The following is a 24,210-nucleotide window of genomic DNA, read 5'->3' as shown; positions in this document are numbered from 1 at the left end:
ATTCCACCGTCCTGCCTTGCGAACAAAGCCCCTCCAAGGGGCCCGACCCTCCTCTTCGGCTCTGCGCTCCTGGGCGCCCCCTTGGCCCGGAAGGGAGGGCAAGCGCCTGCCAGGAGGACAACAAGATTTTCCTGCGCGACATGGAAGGAGAAATAAATGCGACCGCGTCGGAACGTGGCGCAAAAAGAAGGGAGCGCGCGGCGCCCTCGGGAAGGAGGCGGCCCTCCCGCCCAGCATTTGCAATTTAATTGACATTTGGCGGCAGGAAGCCAATCAGTATAAGTCAATTGACGTTCCGAGATAAAACTAATCGCGGGGCGGCGCTCCCCCCGCCGGCGCGGCTGGCTGGGCCGCGGGGCACAGCGTGGCGGCCGCGGCGCCGGCAGGTAATGGCCCGGTCGCGTGTCTCGGCCCGCGAGGGGGCAGCCGGCGGCCCGCTGATTGCCGCGCAGCCCATGGCGGCCCGGAGAAGCCCGTAATGAATGACTTTATTTGCCGGGGCCCTGCTGAGAACAATTGAGTTTGTTATGGTAACAACGGATGCCAGCTTTCCGGGCCCCAGGGAGCGCGCGGCGGCAGCCGGGAGCTGGGCAGCCGAGCAGATGAGGCGCGCTGAGGCGAGGGCGCTGGCGGCGGGGAGCCGGCCCACCAGGATCAGGAACCCCAGGGACGCTGTGCGCCCCCAGCCCGCGGGGGAGAGGCCGGCCGCCAGGCCCTCGTGGACGGAGGTGTTGGCTGATACACACCGCTCTTCCCTTGAACCACAGTGCAGAATTGGGATGGTGGTTCATAAACTCCCTGCTTGCTAGTTGGACAGACCAGTCCTCCTGGGTGTCCCTGCAGACTCTTCTTTCCTCTGCCCCCAGGCCTGGTAAGGGTTGGGGGGCGTCTGGCCTTGCTGAGTGCTGCCCTGACACCAACTTTCTGTCTCTCGCATCAGTGGAAAGTAGGAAAAGGCACAAGAGCATCCCCGCTTGGCGTGCCACGGCTTGGCCAATTCAGGGCTGCATTCCAGCCCACCCCGCATGTGCTGGCGTTGTCCCTGTGCCATCTGCCCTTCCATCTCATCCCCTGTCCGTGTCCCCATGCTTTTGGCAAGGCACCTCACGTAGGAAACCCTCCTTGCTCCCACCGAGAATGCTGGCAGCCAAATGGCTACCTTCTACTTTCCTTCATCAGAGCACGAGTTCCAAAGGCAGGGGCTGCCTCTGACTCATCCCAGTGACTCCCTCTGTGCCCAGCATGGAGCCTGACAAAGGGCACAGATGTGGAAGGAGTGGACTTCTTTCTTCTTTGCATCTCTTGCTTTCCCTCTGGTTACAGACACCAGAGATCCTTTCCTTTTCTTTTCCTTTTTCAGTTCTGTTTTCAAGCTTGCCCTCATTCATTCATCCATTCATTCAACAAATACGGACTGAGAACCAACCATGTCAGGTGCTCTGATATAACAGGCTCTGCCCTAAGGGAGCCTACCCACCACTGAGAGATGACAATGCAACGCATGTGATAAGTGTGTGTCAGCCACCTACTGTGTGCTGACTAATGGCCGACATTTCTTGAGTCAGCAAAGGCTTCATAAGGGCTTGCTGAGGGCTTTTCCGTCTGAAACACAATAAAAGCGAAGCACAGCAAAGTGAGGTACGTCTATACTCTGCTAGCGGCAGCGGTAGCATGGAGATCCCCTCTGCCCCCTTCCGGCTCTCCTGCCTCACCCCAGGCTTAGTCTCACCCCCCCCCCCCCAGCTCTATGAGCTCCAAAGCTCATTCTGTATGTTTGCAGGGGAGCAGGAGCACCGATTTTCCAAGGATTCTTTTCTTCCCCGGCCTTATGCTCTTGACCTTGATTCAGTCTGAGAAAAGGCAGGAAGGAGAAGCTTCCACAGAATGTGGGATCCTTCCTGGTTCGGTCCTAGCTGGATTATTGTCTTTGGGAAATAGGTTTCTGCAAAGGGTAGGGGGAATCCGGGTGCTGTCCTTAAGGAAGCACATTTATTTGAAAGTCATTTTTGGCACTTGTCTTCCTGTCTCTCAAAATGGGCCTGGGGAACGCTCTCTCCAGGCGAAACCCTTTTTCTGGAAGGCAGATTAGGAAGATAGCCTGGCCCATGGGATCGTCCTAACTGGCAAAACTAAAGGGGCTTTGGAAACCATACACAGTGATTTTAATTCTGTCAACGTAATGTCTCCGCTCTCAGACAAATCCTTGGCGGTGCTTCATTTGCTATCCTAAAGTGAAATTTAGAGAAAATAAAACCTACCCACAGACATAATTTAAAGAGGCAACATGATGCCCCAATTGTAACAAAAAGGGGAAAGAGAGGTAAAATTATAATAAAATGATGTATTTCGTTATGTAAAGGCTCAGGCATGACTACACCAGAAGACATAATAAAATAGTCAGTTGCTTGCACTTATGCGTACAATTGCCATGAATGCAGCAGCTACAAATGTGGACAGCTGTGGTTTTTGGCAATACAAATACCTCTGGTGGTGTTGCCACCAGCAGACTGATTTTCTAAAACTGTGAACATGTTTTGATAAAATTCCAACCAAAGCAAAGCATAATGATCTTCCCTCAGTTTATGTGAAACTGTATTGTTGGAAAGGTCAGTGTAAATTAAAACACGGAGTTTGTGTGTATGAGTAAAACAGAGTTAGGTTCATGGCTCAACCTGAGTGTATGATGGGGCATTCCAAGGATGTGTGGGATGCAGGGTGACCCCTCACTGTGCTCCCGGGATGGGGCTGGGTAATATCCCTAACTCCACCCACAAAAGGCCATAGCCCTTTTCCAAAAACAATACCTGACAGATTTTTAAACTTGGCTCTGATCTGACTACCCTTGTTGAGATCTATGAGAACAAATGCGTTTCTCTCTGGGGTCCCTGCCTTTGGGAAGTTCTGTAACTCTGTTAAAAAGCAAAGTCTGCATCCACTGTGTACCTATTGTATGCAAGACCCAGTGCTGGATAGACACAGGAGTGCGACCAGACTTGTATCTGGGGCTATGGAAGCTACCTGACCCTAGTCCATGAGTGCCAAGCTCCCAGGGGCCTCCGTTGGTGAGTATAGCCCCATCCACATCTTATAGCCTGTCTAGGATACCCTCTGCCTCCTTCCTAATACTGCCAAGTCCGAGTCCTGGCTCAAATACCACCTCCTCCCTCCAGGAAGCCTTTCCTGACCCCCTCACCTCTCCCATCCCCAACACCAGACAGGCTCTCTCTGTCTCTGGGCCCCCATGGCCTGCTCTTTGGGGGCTCACTTAGGGTGCTTTTCCAAACTTGAATCACAACTCCATCTCCAGGCCTTGTCTTGTGTCCCTGACAGAGAACAGGCATCCCAGAGGGCTGAGGCTGGGTTCTCTTATGGAGCTAGGCTTGGAGTCAGAGCACCAGCAAGAGATGAATGAATGCTTGAACCAGGCTTAGCTGGTGCCCCTCTCTGTACTCACCTGTTCTTTTCAATGAAGCAGATGGTTCCTGTTTTCCTATCCTCACTCCCTGTCCTCACCGGCTGACACGAGACGCTGGCTGTGCAGGCAGTGCTACCTCATGTGGGCTCCACCCGCGTGCTTGCTCTGACCCAGGGCTGCAGGTTGGCAGGATTTATTGATGTCATGGCACAGATGAGATGAGCTGAGTAAGACCCCACAGCTGGCAAGTGACAGAGCCACTCTGTGTGCTACCATCTTTGTCATTTAAATACTTCCAAGGCTACATCTCTCCCCTGGGCAGTCATTCATTCATTTACTGGCTTTTGACTCAGTGTTAGGCACTAAGACCTCAGTAGTGGGCAAAGCCTGGCGGCTCCCTAGGAAATTCTGTTCCAAAGCCCCCAACCGGGCATAGAAGGGGAGAATCTGAGGCCACCAGGGCCGGAGTGGCCATGCTTTCCCAGCAGGAGGTCACCAAGGATTGGCTGTCTCCTTTGTACCTTGTTTTTTGCACTTTGAATGAAATGTCCACTTTTATCCATTTGCTCCACAAGTATTTATTGTGTGCCTACTATGTGCCAGGAGTTGTTCTAGGTCCTAGGGACACAGCAATGAACAAGAAAGACAAAAATCTACCCTCGTGAGTGACATTCTAGTGAGGGAAGAGAGAATGAATAAATAAGGAAAATAAACAGCTGGTTAAGTGCTCTGGAGGTTAACAAAGCTAGGTAAGGAGATTGGGAATGAAGCAGGGGCAGAAGTATATGGGTGGATGCTGGGTTATGGAGGGTGGTCATGAGGATGAGATGACATTTGAGCAGAGAGACTTGAAGGAGGGAGGAGACAGGTCAGGAAAGGGGCACTGCAGGGCAGGGTACCCCAATGCAGTAGGCCTTGGTCCCCTGGGGATTTTGCAGGGCAGGGTACCCCAGTGCAGTAGGGCCTGGTCCCCTGGAGATGAGGCACCAGTGGATGGCGGCCCAGAATGTCTAATGGAACGTTAGAGGAGTGTTCTGTCTCCTACTGCCAGCGAGTCACCGACTTCAGCAGACTTTTCCCTCCTAATCATCTCCCGAACCTGATAGTCATTCCCGTCATCAGCTCTCTCTTGGGCTAGACCTCCGTCCAGCCTGGGTCCTCTGTCTCTTCTCCTTCCAGTGGGATCTCTACCCTGTGGCCAGATTGGATCATATGAGCCCTTCCATCCCATATCCCTTCCACATCAAGAGTGAATTAAAAATGTATCAACATGACCAGACAAGGGCCCCACTGGGGGATCTGGGATGTGGAGACTGGGGAAACTGGAAGGTGGGCTGTCATTTTGTGCTACAATCTTTGTCATTTAAATCCTGGGGTAAGGGAGGCAGCATGCTGTAGTGGGAGGCCCAGAAGCCACCGCCCGCCCCCCCCCCCCCCCCCCCGCCCCCACGCCCTCAACAAGCCCCTAACCTCAGCCAGGCTCTGGCTTCAGCAATGGCTCCCCCCAGAGGCGTCTGCTTTATTTATTGCTTCTCGCCGGCTCCCTGCAGGCAGAGGAAAGTCCATTAGTGTGTTTGCAGACAGCCAGCTCTGAGCAGATGCAAGGCTTATTTGCAAACTGTCATTGCCCTGGCTTCCTCCAGAGACCTGCACGCTGGGCTCAGCCTTGTGGCTGCAAGAGCCACCTCCCCCAGGCAGACAGCCAGGAGGAGCCCGGCTCCTGATTTCCCAAAGTGCAGCGCCTTGGCTTGCAGTTGGGAAAATTAAATTAAATGCCACGAAGGAACCATAACAGCATGTTGGGCCATGTTGACAGTGGAGACTGAAGTTCTTTCTGTTGATAGGAGCTCAGTGGCTTAGCATAAATTAGGGGAGGTGTTGAGAGAAAGTGGAAAACGTCCTGGGCCTGGGATACAGGTTCGAGTCCTGGTTGCACTGCTGAGTGTCTTGGTGACCTCGGGCAATTGTTGACTGTCCTCTGGGCCTTAGTTTCTAAGCTGAACAAGAAGCTCAGTCGGTCTTAGAATTCATCCTAAGCTCTGACATTTTCTGAATGGAATTTTGAAAATGTTTTCTTCATGTAGTAGTCAGAGACAGAATGGTGTGTGCAGGATGGCTCTGACATTCTAAAACTGCCTGGAGGTCAGCTCAGCGGAGTCAGAGGCACTCAGGAGCTGAGATGCCGGGGCTCTGAGTCTCACCTGGCCTGGTAATTTTGCTGTGTGACCTTGGGCAAGTCACTTCCCTCTCTCTGAGCCCATTTTCTCATTTGTTAAATGGAAATGATAATTGAGTGCCCACGTCCTGGTCCTGAGGTTGCACGAGAATCAGATTGACTGATGAATGTGAAAGGCCAGTGTGAATATGGACTTGAGGAGCGGTGGGAGTGGCGGTTCTTATTGTTGTCATTATTACCATTTTCACACGAGCCTTACCCTGTCTAGGCACACACACTTGCCAGAATAATTCAAGAATATGCCCCCCCCCTGAGTATAGAGCCCAAGCAAGTCAGTTGAGCTATGTAAAATGGGATGTTGGTGCCACTATTCAGAACGGAGAGCCCCCTTAATTTGTGCTGGCTTCATTCCACGCCATCGTAAACCCACCATTGATGTGTGTGTGTGTGTGTGTTTGGTGGAGAAACACACTCCAGATACACACAAAAGCCTCTCCAGTTCTTTTCAGCTGGGACAGGAGATGACGCACGTTGGCAGGCAGAGGCTGATCTCTGTGTCTCCAAGAGGAGCCGAGCCAGTCCGAGTATATCTAACAGGTCAAGCTCTGAAATGAAGAAGCAATAAGCCAGTGAAATGGTACTATCACCGAAACATGATTGATCAATTGAATTCTATCAGAGACAGTGGACAGTGAGATTAACTCAGGCCTGATAGGTTCAATGAGTTAAAGCATGATGTTCATTTCAGCTTCATTTCACCAGTCTTTGCTTGTGAAATTGGTCAATCAATAGAGGTTGAAGATCATATATATATATATATATTGGGGACCATCTGATAGGGAATATAATCTCGGTGGCTGGCTCCTGGCTGGGGCAGCCTGCCCAGGGTAATGGAGACAGAACAGGGACCCCATCAGCGCCATCGAAATGGCCTGATATCTGCTCCAAATGAAAAGTATTTTTGGATCTCTGATGATTTATCTTTTTTTCCTCCCACTCACTTTGATCTGTGACAAAACCCATACCCATCTTGGAGAAATATAGTGATTTCTCCTGAAAACATTTGTGCCATGATCAGATAGATACACTTCAAAATATGAACCTTTTTTTTTTTTTTTAGTTATATTGTCCTTGGAAAAAAATAAAGAGTAATTTAAAAACTCAAGTGGGGGTAATGCAAAGGTATCAGAGTAAGTATTATTTCAAAACCCACTCATTTATTTATTTCCGCGTAGCCGGGGTGGGAGACAGACTGCTGTGGGTGTGAAAGCCGAAAAAGGGATGCATACGAGAGAAGTCCTTCCAGGTATAATTAAAACGAAGCCTTTAGCGTTCTTTGATCTCATTTAAAAGCACAACTCGCAGAAACAAATCACCCTTTTGCTCCTAGTAATATTTCATTTGCTTTGGAATATTTTCACTGTGGTGGTTAACATCCTTCCTAATTAGTGTGCCTCTCTCTGTAAGGTGGAGTAATTAGGTCCCACCATATGAGATAATGGGCTTGGACAGTGTGGATTAGAGAGAACTGACTTGTCCTGTGGCAGTGCACAAGGTATTGCTTCCTTCCTGCCTGTTCTCTGAGGTCATCTTCATTCCTTTAAGCATAAAGAAATCCCATCTCTTCATGCCAACACCATGAGGGCTTCAATAACGCACTTGCACCGTTTGTACATCAGAGTATACCTTGGGCTCTGGGTAATGGAAAATGGTGCTGAGCAGCCAGAGAGAGAAAAGAGCCTTGCACAGGTCGCTACCCTCCCACTACCCCCATTCCTGCATTCTAGTCCTACCCCCTTACCCCTGCAACCACGCTTTCTTCTGCTTCTAGGCCTTTGCATATGCTGTTCCTTCTGGTTGAAATGCACTTCCTCTTCTCTGTCGCTTTCTTTGGCTAACTCCTCGCTACTCATCCTTAAAACTGGGGCTTCATCTTTTCCAGGGGGCCTTTCTGATCACCCTAGCCCCGTCTGGATGTAGTGGAGTGGTTTAGTGTAGGGTTAGGAGCAGACTCTGGAGCCAGAGTACTTGGGTTTGGATTCCAGCTCCTTCATCTCTTTGCTGTGTGACCTTGGGCATGTCACTTAACCGCTCTGTGCCTCAATTTCTTCATCTGCAAAATGGGAGGAGACAAGTGTAGGCTTGACTGGGTTGCAGTGAGCATTAAATAAATAAGGTGCTTAGAATAGTGCCTGACACAGAGGAAGCACAGGTAAGGGTTGGCTCCTCCCGTTTGGCTCCCAGGCGGCCTCTGCTTCTCAGACTCCCAGCACTGACTTTACTGTGCTGGAATTGTTTGCTTGTCTACATCCTCCACTCGAGGGCAGGGGCTAGAAAGTAAGCCCCTCTGTAGCTCAGGTGCCAAGCGCAGGGCCAGACACCCAGCAGGAGTTTGGTGCTTGTTGTTCAGGAATGACCAGACCCAGGAGGCTTGGAACAGGAATCGGGGGCCTGGCGTTTTCCTAGGCCCACCTTGCCTCAGACCTGCCTTCTGGACCCAGTCAAATCCCTTCGCATCCCTGAGTGTGTAGTCATAGGTCCCTTGGGGCCTTTCTCTCCCTGACAGCCTTCGATTCACTCACTGGGTAACAAACAACACAATCAGATTCACTCTGGTTGAACCTGAACGTATTGGGCAATTTTACAATTTCGCGTTTTCCTTCTCTAAGAAGAAAGATTGAGTGAAACTAATGGCGGAATAATGGCAGTTCCAATGGGATTTTCCTCCATGCCACTTTGATTTTTCTCAGTCTGCAGTTCCAGTTTAGGGTGGGATTTATAAAAATCACCCGGGACATCGACTTTGGTTCTGGGCTGCCACGGGACATTGCTAGCCCTGCCCCCCTGGTCCCCAGCACAGGGCCTGGAAATGTTGCTGACTGACTCTTGTTGTCTGTGCCTGGAATCCTATTTCCTTATCTCAGCATCTTGTCCCCTCCCCTTATCTCAGGTCTAGCTTGGATAGTCCCTCCTTCAGCCAACCCTCCCCTTCTCCCCCCTCGTTGTTGGCCCTCTCTAGGTCACCCTAAGCATCCGAACACCACCTTGCCAAGAATAGAAGCTCCGTGAATTATTTTGACTAGAAAGAATTAATGGCATTTTGTTGTTCTTGTTGGACTCCGAGCAATAGATGACTTGCTGTGTTTTCCTTTTGGTGTGTGTTGCCAGGAGACTTAAGAGTTCAACTGAGTTTCGGCCGTTTATCATCCTCTTGTTTAAAATTTTATGAACTGCCTCAAATCTTTCTTAGAGGTAGGTAGAACATGAACCCTTAATTGTTTCCTCTTCTGGGATCACTGATATAATAGAGGTCACCCCCCCCCCCCAAAGTTTTCTGCCCAGTTCTCTGATGATGCCAGAGACCATTCTCCTGCTGAGCTCCTTTGAATCATTCAGACCTGCGACCCCTCGAGGTCACTCATTCAGTCCACACCATCGATTAGCATCTCCTATGCTTGAGGTGAGTCAGACATGGGCTCTGTTCTCAGGGAGCTCATACTGTTAGCAGGGAAGGAAAGAAATAATACTGCTAGAAACAACTCATGTTTATTGAACACTTACTATGTGCCAGGTACTATGCTAAGCATGTTACATGATCTTTATTCAATGCTTTCATCAACTGCAGGTATCATTATTGCTCCATTTTATAGGTGAAAAAATTGAGGATTAGAGAGGTTCAGGAAGTTTCTCAAATATCATAGGCTTATAAGAGACAGAGCGAGGAGATGGATCTGGGCCTATCTTGAGTTTGGGGTACCCAGGCTTCCATAGTGTGCTGTACGTCCATCACAGCGCACAGCTTTACTCTAAAACATGCTAAGAGGTGTGCAAATGCTTTGCCATGTATTTGCTGTGACCCTGAACAAGTTACTCATTATCTCTGTCAGTTTCCTCAGCTATAAAATGGGGATTCTGAGGGGACCGGGGAGTGAAGGGACATGAAGGGACTTGAGGAATGATGAGTAGCCAGCTGGGATGGTGTTGTGGGGTGAGTGGAAGGGTGACCCTGGCTGGAAGGGCAGATCATGGAGGCCCAGAAAGCTTGGGCTGTGCCCTGGGGAAGCCTTGGAAGGTTGTCCTTGTGAAAACGATGACAGCAGCGAACACTGGACACGACCTTGGTGCCAGGTACCCCGCGAGGCATCTTGCAGGGATGATCTCATTTAATCCTTACAAAAGCCTCAGGGAGTGTCCCGCATACCATGGTGCCCTATTTACAGTGGAGGAAACACAGGACTTTGGTGTTAGTACTTGACCTGAAAGCAAAGGGAAGTAGAGAGAGCTCGCTGGATCCTCAGGCAAGAGGCCTAGGTACAAGTCCCAGCGGAGGCTCCATTACTCAGCCTCCCTGAGACTCAGTTTTCTCATCTGTGAAATGGGATGAGAATTCATATCGCACACAGTTGTTCGGAGGATCAGTGAAATTTAATGATGCAAAAATAACTTGGTTCAGTGCCTGGCCCTGAGCAGTGCTCCATGCAGAGTGAGGTCAGGGGCGCTTGGGGAATCCCGTGCCCCATCATCTCTGGCTGGACCTCTTCATTCTTTGCTAGAGACGGAGGATGTTCTCTCAATTGTATGCAGGGTGTTTTGCTAATATAGCCCCAGAATAAACACCCCATTTCCTCCCTTTTCTAACCCATAGTCATGCCTAATCCCTCCTATGGAGAAATTCTGGAGCCACTGTTGCCCTCAGCAAGCTTCTATTGCATCTGAAACAATTCCTTTCTTTCTTTTTAATTAATCCTCACCCGAAGATATTTTTCCCATTGATTTTTAGAAAGAGTGGAAGGGAGGGAGGAGGGAGAGAGAGAGAAACATCGACCTGAGAGAGACACATAGATTGGTCGCCTCTTGCACACACCCCAACTGGGGCTGGGGATCAAATCCGCAACTGAGGTATGTGCCCTTGACCAGGAATGGAATCTGTGACCCTTTGGTCTGTGGGCTGACGCTCTAACCACTGAGCAACCGGCCAGTGTTGAAACAATTCCTTAAAGCTGCAGACTATCCTGGTCTGAGCTTGGTTGGTCTCTGCTTTATAGCCTGCTTTTAAGCCATTGCTGCTACCTGAGGAGATCAACCCCAAGCTCCCTGGCTCCCTTGACTCAAGCTGGAAATGTCCCAGGTCACACCAGTTCAATCTTCCCAACCACACTGGCTCTAGACCAGCCGTGGGCAAACTACGGCCCGCGGGCCGGATCCAGCCCGTTTGAAATGAATAAAACTAAAAAAATAAAAGACCGTACCCTTTTATGTAATGATGTTTACTTTGAATTTATATTAGTTCACACAAACACTCCATCCATGCTTTTGTTCCGGCCCTCCGGTCCAGTTTAAGAATCCATTGTGGCCCTCGAGTCAAAAAGTTTGCCCACCCCTGCTCTAGACGCAGTGGCCGGTGGCCTGCCAAGACCTGGCTCTGTCTCCTCCTTTGCCATGGGGGAGGCAGGTCGGGGGGTGGGGGGCAGGGTGGGTGCCAGAGTCCTGGGGGGAAGAACCTGCAAACAGGCTTGATGTCAGCTACTCTGTGGGAACCTGAAAGCCAGATCTGGAGAGGACCCTGGACCCTGGGTGAGGGCATCGGAGATGTTGTAGTGCCTAAAAGCAATAATGGTGGCACCTGGGAGTTATTTCCACAACTTCAAAACGATTAAGGGCAAATGTATCCCCGTGAAGAAAAGAGGTTTCCTCCTGTCTCTGACTCCCTCCCAGAAGCCCCCCAACAGCCCACTCTCTTCACATGTCCATTCCTAAACCAAGTATTAAGCAAAGGTGGGTTTGGGCCATCATTTAAGGGTAGAATGAACATTGGGAGGGAGGATCCCCTACAGAGACGGCACCAACTACCAAAATGGGAAAATAAGGGAGTGCCTATTAGTACTATTTAGTAGACAAAATCTCGGCCGATTTTGGAGGAGAAAACAGAAATGACTGACTAAGCTTCCTTAGCCTATTGATGGTGAGGCCCAGGGAGGGAGAGGAACTTGCTTGGGCTCACCCAGCAAGTAAGGGCAGAACAGGGGCTAGAACCCAGGTCTACTGGCTCCCAACCCTTTTCCCACTGGGCCCTGCCACTGCCCTGCCGTGCCGAGGAGTGACTGCGAGGATGAAGGAGGCTCTGAAAGGGCTCTGGCTCTGGCTCCGGCTCCGGCTCCGGCCGGGCTGCGTGGAGAAATGGTGGCCCTGTGGCCGCAGCCTCCCTTCCTGGGGCTCCGAGGCCGCCGATAGGGGTTGCATCCCAGTGACCGTGATGCCGGAGGGATTATGGAGATTCCTGTTTGTTTTTATTCCCCTCCACCCCCTCACCCCCCAGCGAGCATCTGCAGACATAAAGTACATGATGATTTTTTTAAAGAAACAAACCAGAACCCTCCAAGAAAAATGCAAAACCCCGGAATGTGCTGTGCTCCGAAGAAAATGCAATGGGTTTATGATCTTTTAAGACACACAGGAGACAGCTTTCTTTTGACAGATGGGGATCTGAGGCTATTTTGCTTCCTCCGCCTTTTCGTGACCAGACCCGACTGTGTAAAGCTTTTAGCTCCAAAGCCGGGTTGTGAATAACATTGGTTTAACCTGAAATTTAAAGCCAGCATTTCTTTGCTCCCCGAGACGGGTTTTCCTGCCCCTTGCTCCCCGAAGCCAGCTTCCAGAATGTTAATTCTGACAGCCATGGTTGACTAAGCCCAGCACTGGGTCTATTACATATTATTTGATTTGGAGTAGAAAGAAAAAGATTTAAAGATACCACGCCCCCTATTTACCTTTGTACTTTTGCCTGTGTCTGTCCATATACGTAAGCACAGCGTTCACATTGGGAGTTCAGATTTTTCTCCCTGGAATGAAATGGGCCGGGGCGTTTCTGTAGCCTGTCTCCAGGACCACATTCCCAGTGAAGTCAGACAGCGTCTCCGCGGCACAGATGAGAACACTGCGCCAGCTTCCGCCGCAGGCCTGGAGGTGCAGGCCTGCCTTCGTGCTGGGGATGGTTTTCTTGTGCTCATTTTTGTCACTGTCTCTGAGCACAATCTGTTGGTTTGTGCACCCACTGGGTGCGGCACCCAGAGGCCCATCAGCTGGTCCCTGGCCTGAGAACCATGAGTCTTTTTGTCAGAGTATTTATGTTGGTTGACACATTTACCTTTACTGGTCTGATTATTTTCCAATGAACCGTTGCCTCTTCTACCGGACATGCCTCCATGGGGACCAGGGCAGGGCCAGGTTTTGCCCATCACTATCTGCCTAGCGTTGGCACAGTGCCTGCTCACTAAGATTGGTTGAGGGAATAAGGAATGAATGAATGAGGTCAGACAGAGGGATCCTGACATTTGCAGACCAGACCTGTGGAGTGAAGGTGGTTGTCACACGTATTACTAATTTGTTCATTTTTTTCCAGAAATATTCCCTGTGGAGAAGACAGATGAATTAACTGTAGTTCCCCTGCCACCCCTTCTCCTCCCCCGCACCACCCGCCCATGGTAGCTAATAGTGCAGAGTGTAAGGGAAGGGTCCAGGAAGAAAGTGGTTAGAGGGAAAAGCAGCTGGAACATGAAGGAAGGCATCCTGGAGGAGGCAGCCTTGTGTTGCAGGCTGTGTCTGTCCTGGTAACGCTGTGCACGTCAATGAGGACTGGTTTGCCTCTCCTGTGGGTGGATCACCTTAGCTGACAGGCTGACTGCACGCATCACCTCCAAACGCCCACAGATGCAAAATTCATGTTGCCAGCCCCTAGTCTCTCTGAAGCGGAGACTTGGGAGCAGGAATTAGAAAGCATGGCTTCATCCAAAGTAACTAGCGATTCAGGCCCTGGGACTGAGAAATGTGAAGGGGGATTGTCTTCCTAACCCCCTCCCGTGGCTCCCACTGTTCTCCCAGCAAGGCCTCGGATCCTCTGGGAGGCGGGGCCTCCATGGCTGCCTGGCCAGACCCCTGCTTGCCTCTCTAGAGTATCCTGGGGTCTCCCCTCTCACTCGCTCTTTTCCTCTTATCTCCTCTCATCTCCAGGCCTTTATACAGCCGTCTCCTTGCCTGGCACACTCTCCCCACCCCTGCCCTCTTTGCCCTATTGACCCCTCATCCTCCTCTCTCAGACTCCCCTGCCTGCCCCCGCATTGTAAACGGTCTATGTAAATATTTCCAGAGACCTTTTCTACTTAGCAGTAGTCACAGTTGTAGTCATCGATCTGTTGGTGTGAGGACGTGACTGAAGTGGGCTGCCCTTTGTAGATTGGAAAGAGGGCCTTTCTTGGTCATCACTGGACCCTCTGGTTTTGTTTTTAATATTGCCTGGTACAGAGTAAACACTTTATCGATATTTGTTACATGGATGAATACATGCTTATATGTTGAGGAGTGTCTGAAGTATTCGTGAGGAAATGGCAGACCTTAGGCATCTGTGCAAAGTGACAGGGCAGGTGTCATCCACCTTCTTAGTGGAGAAAGCAAGGGGAGGTGCTGGCGGGGCGAGAGCAGCAGGAGCCATGACGGTCAGGGTGAATGCCTGGAGAGGTGGCTCTTCCCAGCCACAGTCCTCCACTTGGAGTGTCTGGGTCACCAAGACACTCTCCCAGCCCTAGGGCAGGACGCAGCAAGTCTTCTTCCTGAAGGTTCGGGCAGGTCCCGGTGCGGCTGCCTCTTCGTGGAGTGTGTGCTGTGTCCTCCAGGACCCCAGGGCATGCACTGGAGCTGGCCTATGCTGAGTCTTTCCTCTGTGCTGGGCTCTGCTCGGTGACCAGACAGTGGCCTGGCACGCAGGAGGCCTCAGCTGAGCCACCCTTTCTGAGCCTCCTCAGTGGAGCCAAAGCTCCACTTTCCTAGACTCTGGCGCGCAGGGAGAGGCCTCCTGGAGGGGCAGAGCTGGGGCATGTCTGATGGGGGAGCCCCGGTGGGAGAGAAGAGGTGGGCACTGCCCAACTGGGGCAGGTGAGACCTTGGTGGAAGTTGCCAGGAGCCTTCATTAGGAGTTTTAGGCCTGGCTGGCAGGAGGGGGAATGGGAGAGGGGAGTGTAAGGGAAGGTGGTGGACAGAGAGAAGTCTTGAGAGTAGTTGTGGTCTCTCTGACATGGAGAAATTTGGTGGGAACACTGTTGGACTAAGGCCAAGATCAAGCTTTGGCAGGAGTGGCTGGGGCCAGGATGACTGGCCAGAGTAATAGCTGAGGAGGAGCATGTGGAGTCTTCTTCCATTGTGTATGAGCGTGTGTGTGTGTGTGCATGAGTGTGTGCATGAGTGTGTGCATGAGTGTGTGTATGAGTATGTGTGTATGAGTGTGCATGAGTGTGTGTATGAGTGTGTGTGTATGAGCGTGTGTGTGTGTGCATGAGTGTGTGTATGAGTGTGTGTATGAATATGTGTGTATGAGTGTGTGTGTGTATGAGTGTGTGTGTATGAGTATGTGAGTGTATATATGAGTGTGTATGAGTGTATATGAGTGTATGAGTGTGTATGAGTGTGTGAGTATATGTATGAGTGTGAGTGTATGAATGTGTGTATGAGTGTGTGTGTGTGTGTATGTACATGTGCACACTCGCACAGCACCTTTGACGATAGGGTCATTTGGTGGATGCCAACTAATGGGAGAACACGCTGGGCAGACACAGACTGGGCCATGAGCTCCCATGCCCTGCTAGTCTTGGAGCTCATGGGGATGGGCCATTATAGGAGAAGGGGTGTCATGATATTGATGAGGATGATGTCCTGTGGGCAGGGCAGGGACCCAGCCTATGGTATCCTCTTTGGTCAAAGTTAATCTGGGGTCCGTTTTCTCAGGGTGCTCATGAGCCACCTGTGAAGGCTCTTCTTGTAGAAGATGCTGGGGTGCTCTGAGCTGCCAGCCTCCCCAGGGACTCTGAAAGGCCAACACTCATGTGAACCCCAAAGCTGGTGTCTTTGTTCAAATGTCAGACCCTACGTTGCACTACCCCCAGATGGGACCGCGGGGGAAATGCCAGCTTTTGGCAGCATCTCAGTGACACGGGATCCCTTGGTTTGGCCTCATTCCTCACGTGGGTGGGTTTTGACATGACGAATGAAGTCTAGGTCAGCAGTGTGCTGGCAGGGTGCGGGGCGGGGGAGGTAGGGCGGGCGAGGCCTGTGTGAGAAGGGCACCTGTCAGGGAGAGCTCTGACGCATGCTGCTTCCCCCTGCGATTTGGCTTCCAGTTGCAGAGGCTGAGGCTGTGCTCTGGGCCTAGCTCCCAGCAGCATCTCTCGTCAGCCCGGCATGAGCAGCTTGGCCCTAGAGGGCCCGGGGAATGATGGCCCCGAGGCCATTTCCTTGTTGGAAAGTGGCTTCCTTATTTTCTCTCATTTTGAACAGTTCAAGCCCCAGGCTCACAAAAGATGTTCCATCCCATTGCCTTTTTTTTTTTGATAATTCGTAACAGTTTCATTGACATGTAGGCATCATCACCAGAGACGATTACAGTGGGAAGAGCTAACAACAATAAAGAACACGCAGAGAATTTAATCCTGTACTTTCTTCTTTTTTTTATTTTATTAAATCTTTATTGTTCAGATTATTACATTTGTTCCTCTTTTTTCCCCCCATGGCTCCCCTCCACCCAGTTCCCACCCCACCCTCTGCCCTTACCCCCCCACTGTCCTCATCCATAGGTGCACAATTTTTGTCCAGTCTCTTCCCGCATCGCCCACACCCCTTCCCCCCCAAGAATAGTCAGTCCATTCCCTTTCTATGTCCCTGATTCTATTATAATCACCAGTTCATTCTGTTCATCAGATTATTTATTCACTTGATTCTTAGATTCACTTGTTGATAGATGCATATTTGTTGTTCATAATGAGTATCTTTACCTTTTTCTTCTTCCTCTTCTTAAAGGATACCTTTCAGCATTTCATATAATCCTGGTTTGGTGGTGATGAACTCCTTTAGCTTTTCCTTATCTGTGAAGCTCTTTATCTGACCTTCAATTCTGAATGATAGCTTTGCTGGATAAAGTAATCTTGGTTGTAGGTTCTTGGTATTCATCACTTTGAATATTTCTTGCCACTCCCTTCTGGCCTGCAAAGTTTCTGTTGAGAAATCAGCTGACAGTCGTATGGGTATTCCCTTGTAGGTAACTGAGTTTCTTTCTCTTGCTGCTTTTAAGATTCTCTCCTTGTCTTTTGCTCTTGGCATTTTAATTATGATGTGTCTTGGTGTGGTCCTCTTTGGATTCCTTTTGTTTGAGGTTCTCTGGGCTTCCTGGACTTGTAAGTCTATTTCTTTCACCAGGTGGGGCAAGTTTTCTGTCATTATTTCTTCAAATAGGTTTTCAATATCTTGCTCTCTCTCATCTTCTGGCACCCCTATAATTCTGATGTTAGTACACTTGAAGCTGTCCCAAAGGCTCCTTACACTACCTTCGTATTTTTGGATTCTTTTTTCATTTTGCTTTTCTGGTTGGATGTTTTTTGCTTCTTCACATTTCAAATCTTTGCCTTGATTCTTGCGCTCCTCTGGTCTGCTGTTGGGAGTCTGTATAATATTCGTTATTTCAGTCCGTGTATGCTTAATTTCTAGTTGGTTCTTTATCATAACATCGAGGGTCTCATTAGATTTCTTGTAGATCTCAATAACTTTATCGGCGGCTTCTAGACAGTTCTTGAGAGACCTTAAAAGTGTGGTTCTGAACTCAATATCCTCCATTGACAGTTTTGCCCTGTTTCTTTGTCTCCGCATTTTGTTATGCTTTCTTGGTGCACCCCCTAGTGGTCTTTGTGCGCAGTCTTGTTGTAGTTAAGCCTTGATTGTTGTAGTTAATACTAGGGGGATTTGACCTCCAGGCCAACTGGCTGTGAGAATCAGCTGTGTCTGCAGAGGGAAAACTTCTGTCCTCTAGGGAGGTGCTAATCTAGCCTTTGCCTGAGGCTATCTGGCAAATGGCTCTGTGCAGGGCTTGGGCGGGCGGGTCACACGGGATCAACAGAGTGGGTGGAGGGAGCAGTTATGGCTGCTCTCAGTCCCGTCCCCAGAGGCTCTGCCTCTCAGAGTCCCAACAACCGCTGCAAACCTCGGAGAGAAAGCTGCACTCTCTCTGACCGATGCCAGACAGTCCCGCTTCTCCCGTTTGAGTCTGGGTCCCTAGAGACTCGCCCAGAACTGGAGCTCAGAATCTGAGACTCCCTCCAGATTGAAAACGACAACTGCGCCCTCAGCTACCAGCCCGCTCCGCGTGTACTTCCGCACCTTTGTGTTTTCTGCACTGCGCCTCCTCTGAGTCTCGTATGCTGTTCTCTTTCCTTCTAGTTGAAGAATTTCCCCTCAGCCAGTCTTCCTGTGGTTCTGGGCAATGTCCGTTCCATCTTTTAGTTGTATTTTTGAAGTGGTTGTTCGAGGCAGCTAACTCTGGTGTTTACCTATGCCGCCATCTTGGTTTCCCCTGTACTTTCTTCTTAATTTGCATTTTTGAATAGACAATACATTTAAAGTTCTAAAACAAAACAGAACAAACATGCTATGAAAAATTCTCCCTCCCCTTTGTTTACCTCCACTTAGTTTCTCCCTCCCTGAGTGGGTAACCACTCGGAATGTTTCTCATGTTCTTCCAGAGTTCCTTTGTGTGTGCGCACATGTGCATTTTATATGTATTTTAATATATATATGCATTATGTGGAATATATTGTATATGTATATTAGTATATATTATATAATTACATAATTATAATGTATTTTATTAATAGCTATATAACATATATTAATATACTAGAGGCCTGGTGCATGAAAATTCATGCACTGGAGTGGGGGGGGCGTCCCTCAGCCTGGCCTGCCCCCTCCATAGTCCGGGAGCCCTCAGGGGCGGGAGGCGACCCGGTGATCAGGGGAAGGCGACGCCCCATCACACCTCTGCTGCTGCCACTGCCGACAGCACAAGCCTTAGCCAGCCCTGGTTACCTGAGCCTCGGGCAGCCCTGGGCGGCTGGGGGGCTGAGGAGACTGGGGGACTCTAGAAGCAGGCGCGCAGAGCGGCGGGCCTGGCCTTGCCACACGCATGCCACACTGGTGGGGCTGAGGGGAGTGGGCACTGCCATCTTTGACAGTGGGGCAATCAATTAGCCTATTGCCTCATTATTGGCTGTGGGTGCCACCATCTTTGAGAGCAGGGCAGTCAATTAGCATATTCGCTCCTTATTGGCTGTGGGCACTGCCATCTTTACGATGGTGTGAGGGTCAATTAGCATATTCCCTCTTTATTAGATAGGATGTATATTATATATAAATTTATAATGCATTATATAAAATCCTGTTTTCTCCAATTTTACACAATAGGTTGTAATCTGCATACTGTGCTTTTCTCACTTATTTATTTTTCATATAATAATGTATCTTGAAGTTCTTTCCATATCTCTTCACAAAGGACATCCTCTTTCCTCTTTTCAGCCACACAGTATTCAAGGGTGTGGCCACACTATGACTTACTTAACCAGTCCCTCCAACATAAACCTTTGGGTTGTTTCCAGTCTTTTGCTACTAGAACCTGAACCTATGTCACTTCCCACATGTGTAAGTCCAACTATAAAATAAATTCCCAGAGGTGCAGTTGCTCTATCAAAGGGAATGTGCACTTGTGGTCTTGAGAGACTTTTGTCAAATTGTCTGTTGTAGGTTTGTGACCAATAAGTTTCCACCAGAATGTATGAGAGTATCTGTTTCCCTAAGAACCTTCCTAATAGTGTAGCGGCAAATGACCTGGGAAGTGGCGTGAACTCTGGGACAAAATTGTACCCCCCTGGGGGAATGTCAGTGCAAGAGAGACAGTGGCACCTGCCGATTAAGCCTCTGGTCAACCTGAGATCCAGCTCCCAGGCAAATCACTCGATCTTTCTAGACCTCAATTTTTTCATCTGAAAAATGGGAAAATAATATCGTCTTCATTGGGGTCATAGTGAGGATTAGATGAGATGATGCATGCACAAAGGGCTTTGCACAGTGCCTGGCACGTGGCTATGGAAGGCTGGCTGTGCACTAACCAGCAGGTTGACTTTGGCCAGGACCCCTTTGTCTGCTTCTGAGCTCCTGGGTCTCTCAGGGCCTCTTCCCAGTCTCAGGGTCTGCCATGTCTTTCTTCAGCAACTTGTGTAAGCCACACTCATCCTTCCTCTCTCATGCCCATCAAAGGTATTCAGGAGTCTCCGGTGCCGAACGGTCACTCACTGCCGGGCAGAGATTTCCTCCGGAAGCAGATGCGGGGAGACCTGTTCACGCAGCAGCAGCTGGAGGTGCTGGACCGCGTGTTTGAGAGGCAGCACTACTCGGACATCTTCACCACCACGGAGCCCATCAAGCCTGAGCAGGTAAGCTCCGCGACTCACAGCCTGCCACACCTCTCCCCACACGCAGGCCTGGGTGTCCTCCCCAGGCGCCTGGCTGCGTGTAGGTGGGAACGCCAAACTCTACTCAGAGGCGGCTTCTCCTTGTTCTCGGCCAAACTCGGCTGGTCACAGCATCCCACGAGGTCAGGAGGACTTGTTCGAGGCTCTGGCAACTTCTTGCCCTGGTGCCTCTGTCTTTCCTGCCGGCCAGGAGGGCACGTGACTTGTCTGGCTGCTCTGCCATTGCTGAATGGCGGCCTTTCCCAGGGGGTGTAATGACCTTTAGGGCCGCTTGAGGTGGTCTCGGGTCATTATCCTGTCAGGGTGAAGGGGAAACCTGTAAGCACCCTACGGCCTTGTTATGGTGGTCCTGGTGGGTACCCACCGTCATCCCTCTCACCAGGTTGCCCTGTCATGCTTTTAGAGGCTGGATCCAAGAGTCTGGAAATGAGAAGTGTCTCACTGGACCAACACCCAGCTGAGTCATTTGCAAGAGAGGGAAGGAAGCAGGAGGAGGCCTCTTGCTGAGCGGCCCCCCTACTCTGCCCTGGAGAGAAGCAGTCTCTGCTTATGGTCACAGAGATGGGACCAGAAAGGGTCTGCCCAGTGAGAGGCTCTTGGGCCTGGATAAGGGCCAGATTCAATTCAGGAGACTAGTTCCTGATGCACAGGCTATGCTAGGCCCTGAGCTGGTTTCCTTGCTGGCACATGCCGTTCAGACATGACCGCTGCCTGCCGAGAGCTCCCACATGGTGGGCGAGTCGGAGAGACCTCTGAGCAATGACTTTCTCAGAACTTTTCCATCTGGTCCTGGTGGTGAGGACTGGCCGCGCTGAGCTTCCTCTGCCTGCTGATTAGATGATGCTTCTGAAATTTTCTGAAAGAGCCATTCAAAGTCACACAGGCTGTGTGCACAAGCTCTGTGGAGAGGGGAGGTGCCAGAGGAGACCTTGGTGATGAGGAGTGTGCAAGGCCTCAGGGCCACCATCTTGTGGCAGTCTGGCCACCTCTCACCACACAGCAAGTCGTGTATTCACTTCACAAACATTGATGAGTGTCTACTATGTGCATGGCACAGAACCGAATACTAGAGGTACATTCATCAATGAGACAGGCTTGGACCTGCCCTTGGGGAGTCTACCGATGTGTGGAAGAATCACAATAAGAATAACCCAAAGAGTTGTGGATTACAGATGTGCTAGGTGCTGAGGAGGGGATGTCTGAGGTTTTTCAAAAGCATAAAGCAGAGACTGGGCCGGCTTGAAGGGGAAATGCATTTGTGCTGAGCCCAGCAGGGGTCGGGCTGAATCAGGAGAAGGGACCTGGGTGTGTGAGATTGTGTCTGGCAGAAGGAAGAGCAAGTGCAAAGGCCCTGGGGTAAGAGAGAGGGGGGGAAGGAGTAAAGAACAGAAAGAAACCCAGAGGCTGTGCTTTAGGGGCCATGCTGCCCAGAGGGGTGGGTGGTGATGTTGGAGAGATAGGTCTGGCCAAGTAGGCTGTGGTCAGGGTTTTGGTCTTTCTCCTACAAATGGAGTAAAGTCTCCTCCTTCCCCTCTGGGAATGACCGTTGTATGGGTCGGGCAGACCTGAGCCTCACACTCTAGCTGCTGGGTTGTAGGGAGAAGAGTCTGTTTCCATCACAAACAGCCTCTCCCACTGCCCAGGGCCCTTCTGAAATATGGCCAGAGCCACATCTCACCTGACGCAGGAGGAGAAAGAAGAGGAATTCAGTCAGGAAAATTTCTTTAGATGAAGCCTACTTTTCCCTCCAGAATCTGGAAGAAAATTTATTTTCCAACCATTGATAAGAGCACATAGTTTTAGCGCTTGCTAGCTTTCATCCTCCACCTTAAGAGGTCCAGAGCGGGCACAGGGTTTGTGTGAGGTCATCCAGTCGGTGGGTGGTGAGGAGCGAGGGCCCAGGCACAAAGCCTCTAGCGTGTCGGCACCAGCCTTCTAGTAGCCCTTATTTTCTCAGTGCAAACATTCAGCCTCAGCGACTGCTTCCCTCTGTGTTTCCCATGATCCTCACGGAAACTCAGAATCTGAATTGTAGTTTATTTGGTTTAGGATGCCCAGAAAGACTGGGCAGACACTACAGGGCTGCATAACTGGGAGGAGTCCACCCGTGTGTCCATTCATTCGCTCCCTTGCTCAGACACCATGTGCTCATTTAGCCAACATTGTTCTTGCATTCTGGGCTGTGAGTCGGGCACAGTGTCTGGCTCCCAGGGGAGGGAGGATGAATCAGGCACCAGCTCCCAGGGGTAATATGATGGATTCAGACTTTGCAAGGCAAGGGAGAAGGTTCTGTAGCCCTGATGAATGGAGACGGTGCCTCAGCGAGGAGCACCAAGGGGGATGTTACGGAGGAGGTGTTGGGGGACAGGTGGCTAGGCCCATGCAGAGATGGGGCCTGTTGGAAAGGAGACTTGAATTACAAACATCCTGAGGGCTGTTTCTAGCAGTCTCGCTGTGCGGTGTCCTTCAGAATGAGCGGATACGGCTGCAGGCCTGTCTCTGACTGTGGGCTGAGGCGGGGCCTGCAGATGAACCTTGTGGTGGGATAATGACTGACTCAGGGCTTTCTGGTTAATCTGCTTCACCTCCCGGTAATGTGCGGTAATGAGGAGAGATGGAAGGTGAGGCTGCAGGGCTGCCGGGCACACACACAGGCACTGGACTATGAATGACGTACCCTTGCTCCTCATTCCCAATCACTTTGGACAAATGATGGTCCAAGCAAGGGCTGCAGGCTGGGAAGGCAGGCACGTCAAGGGTACAGGTTCCTTGAGCCCCCTCATGCTTGCTTTCGCCTTGCCTTGTGAGCCCCTGAGCGGGCAAGGAAGGGGGCCTGGAGCTCTGGCCGCTGAAGCTGGCCCCTTCCGTGGTGAGCGGAATGGTGACTCCAAGGGCTATTGGCCTGGGTGCGGGCCTTGCTGCCGGTTTCATCCATTGAGCAGCCTGGCGGGGGAGAAAGAGCATGTGCTGGCCTTGGAGTTGGAGTTTGACTTGAGTCCTGGCCCTGCCCTGGTGGGTAAGTCATTTTTTCTTTGGAATTCATTGTCCATATCTCCAGCAGCAGTAATTGTGATAACAATAACAGCAGCAGTGGCGGCGGCAGTAACAACAGTGATCTCCCTCACCTGTGCATGACACTGTGCGGTTTTCAAAGACCGTTCACATCCCTTCTCTCCCTGAACTCTCCATGTAAGTGTCTGCTGAGCAGGCTGGGCAAGATTGGTGAGCCCCATTTTACAGATCGGAACATTCTTTCCAGAGTGTTCCTCCCAGGCTCAGGCCCAGGAGGCTTCTGGGACTTGTCGAGGCCACAGAGCTAGAGCTTGACCCCAGGATCTTTAGTTTTCATCTTATATAAGACGTCTTGCCTTCTGTCTTCATGTTCCCCAAAGACTCTAGAAGCCGGTTTTCTGATTGGTTGGTTTTCAGCATCGGCCTTTTGCACACAGAGTTCACCTGTTATTCCAGAACCTTCAGAGACTTGCCATAGGCTTGGGTGGTCAAATCCTCCTAATCACCCACCCAAACGCCCATGGGAAGAGCCTTCTTCAGGGCCAGGTTAGGGGCCTGCCAGTCACTTCCTTGAGCTCAGAGCCCACCCTCCCCTTGCTGCTTTTCCCCCCAAGATGGACCCCGGGTGGATGGGCCCAGGCCTCTCACTTTTACAGGGAAACTTAGTAAACCCTTGGCCCTGGCTGGAAGGGGTTAATGCGCACACACTCCTGGGGCAATAAACACTTCCTTTTCAAAGTGGTTATTGAAAAAGCAATTCTGTTCTCCCTACATGTGGAGTGAGTAAAAATCACCTTGGAGGAGAAGAGGGGAAAACAAGTAACAACTGCTGGTGGCGTCATGCGTGTGCGCGCGCATTTCGGTTTCGCACGGTGAAATCTGTTTCAGTAAAACTCGAGTTGACGCTGCCGTGGGCGCTGTGCTCCTGGCGGGAGCTGGTCCCTCCTCCGGCCTCGCAGGAAGGCTGCCACCGAGCACAGCCTGCCGTATTTACTCTCGGCAGACTATTAACCAACACCAGGCTATTAATCTGGCTTTGAGCCTTCACTAAAGCCCATAAAAGCTCACAGTTGTCAAATGGAGTTCATTTTAATTTCCTTTCAATCACAGTAAATTATTCAGGTGATAAATCAGCTGGAGCAGCCTCCTGGCTGTAATAGAAACCCTAATTCCTGGCTAATTATCCAGCCCATTGCTGCCAACAGATCAATACGGGCACAAAATGGAACGGGCCCAGGGCCCTCCCTCCCATTGGGCCAGAGACAGAAAGACAG

General features: G+C 50.6%; 1 protein-coding gene across 8 annotated transcripts in view; it reads left to right on the top strand.

Annotated features, from left to right (window-relative positions):
• PAX5 (paired box 5) overlaps positions 1-24,210 on the top strand; it is a gene marked incomplete at both ends in the record, with an annotated part of 156,539 nt that overhangs the window by 45,858 nt on the left and 86,471 nt on the right. For all 8 annotated transcript variants that reach the window (XM_081103115.1, XM_081103114.1, XM_081103112.1 and 5 more), the window contains one exon: positions 19,710-19,885. In XM_081103115.1, coding sequence (XP_080959241.1) covers positions 19,710-19,885 — 176 coding nt within the window. The remainder of the gene's footprint in view (positions 1-19,709; positions 19,886-24,210) is intronic.

This window comes from Myotis nattereri, assembly GCF_964212035.1.
Source record: "Myotis nattereri genome assembly, chromosome: 12".
NCBI classification, from domain to species: Eukaryota; Metazoa; Chordata; class Mammalia; order Chiroptera; family Vespertilionidae; genus Myotis; species Myotis nattereri.
The sequence above is the reverse complement of the archived record's forward strand: the minus strand, read 5'-3'. Positions and strand labels throughout refer to the sequence as shown.